This window comes from Gregarina niphandrodes (assembly GCF_000223845.1).
Source record: "Gregarina niphandrodes unplaced genomic scaffold scaffold00025, whole genome shotgun sequence".
Classification (NCBI taxonomy): domain Eukaryota; phylum Apicomplexa; class Conoidasida; order Eugregarinorida; family Gregarinidae; genus Gregarina; species Gregarina niphandrodes.
This window is the reverse complement of record NW_011645794.1, coordinates 159,363-161,013: the sequence shown is the minus strand read 5'-3', so window position 1 is coordinate 161,013 and position 1,651 is coordinate 159,363. Positions and strand designations below refer to the sequence as shown.

Sequence of the window (1,651 nt, the reverse complement as noted above, 5' to 3'; positions counted from 1 at the left end):
CGACGCTGTAGAGGGACCACAATATTCCGGTCCTTCGGTACGACAGTCCACTCCGAGCCTAGAACTTCCTTAGTGTTGGCAATGGCGCCCAGCAGCTTAGGCTGATAAAGAGCCTTGGCAATAGTTAGTGAGCAGCCGGCGTAAACAGCAGACTTTAGTTGTAATGAGTCTCCAAAAAGATCTGCAGGACACACCTGCGTATATGAGCACACACACGTGCGAACACACGTGCGAACACACGTGCGAACACACGTGCGAACACACGTGTGGATATATGTGTGTATAGTTACTCATGGTGGGAGGATTGGCGCAATTGCGTTTGACGAACGTGTTGAAGTCGAACCAGAGTTGATTGTGCTTTTCGAGTGTGCAATGGAGTCCGGTAAGGTCATTGACTTTCCGCAGTTCTCTCCACCGGATGGTCCATGGGTTGATGACTCCCCGACCGTTGGCGAGTGTGACGGGTATTTCTACAACGTCCTCGACGCACACGGGGGCTGTGTTGGGTGTGGCGCAAACACTGACATCTTCACCATGGAAAGAGGGTGCGTCTTTTCGGACCCAAAGTTCCCGCGGTTGGCCCTTTTTAAGCACGTGCATCCGGAAGTCATTTACTGACTTGCCGTTCGGGACCTTGCTCCCCGAGGTGTTGGATGCCGGGGAGCCGTGATCGTCCTTACGGTCCTTGTCCTTACGGTCCTTGTCCTTACGGTCCTTGTCCTTACGGTCCTTGTCCTTCCGTCCTTGTCCTTGGGGTCGTGGTAGTATTCGCTGATATACCGGAGTTCGACGACGTTGCTGTTGCTGAATAGCCCGCCTAGGAGCGAGGGCAGGACTTTGGCATAGATCATTAAGTCGACACGTTTGCTGCCTGCATCTGACGTGTGTAGTTTTTGCACACTTAATGTCGCATTGGTAAACAACAAATGCCGCCGATATGTCCGCACGAATCCAGATAGAATCCGCTTGCTATACTGCAGCATTACAGCATCGTGCAAACACACAAACCAAGTACAACATATCTCCATCAATACAGGCAATTCGTCTAGTACCAATGGTAGAAACCGCATTATTACAGTCGGGTAAAACATTACAGGTAACTTGTTCTTATTAAACTCGGAATATGAAACCGTCACTGAACCCAACTTGTCCTTCGAACTACTCTCCATCAATCCTCGTGGAATCTTATAGCTAACAAACACTAAGTCAATCAACTACCGTTGGCTGGCAACAACTACTGTTGGATGGCAACAACTACTATTGGATGGCAACAACTACCGTTCAGGTGAAGAATCCTACCTTCGAGTCTGCACAGAACTTCGAGCCACAATCTGATCCCTCAACCTAGATACTAGAGGAATATCAACATCCTCCTTACTCGCCCGATTTCCCATCAGATAATAATGGGTTATGAATAATGACGAACCACCACGTACGCAGCACCATCCCTAGTCCCACCATCATTTCAACCTAGTATACCTTCTCCCTAGCCATCATACGAAACCCGTTGTTGGTTACCGCCCTTAGTCCATCTAATTGACCGCCCTTAGTCCATCTAATTGACCGCCCTTAGTCCATCTAATTGACCGCCCTTCGTCCATCTAATTGACCGCCCTTAGTCCATCTAATTGACCGCCCTTAGTCCATCTAA

General features: G+C 49.2%; 1 protein-coding gene across 1 annotated transcript; it reads right to left on the bottom strand.

Moving 5' to 3' along the window:
- Window positions 1–725: 725 nt before the first annotated feature.
- Window positions 726–1,394, bottom strand: GNI_111980 (hypothetical protein; the record flags this gene model as incomplete). The annotated part of the gene is made up of 2 exons (XM_011133236.1): window positions 726–1,191; window positions 1,300–1,394. Coding segments are annotated over 2 exons (561 nt in total), but the record flags the coding sequence as incomplete, so codon positions are not given.
- Window positions 1,395–1,651: the final 257 nt, after the last annotated feature.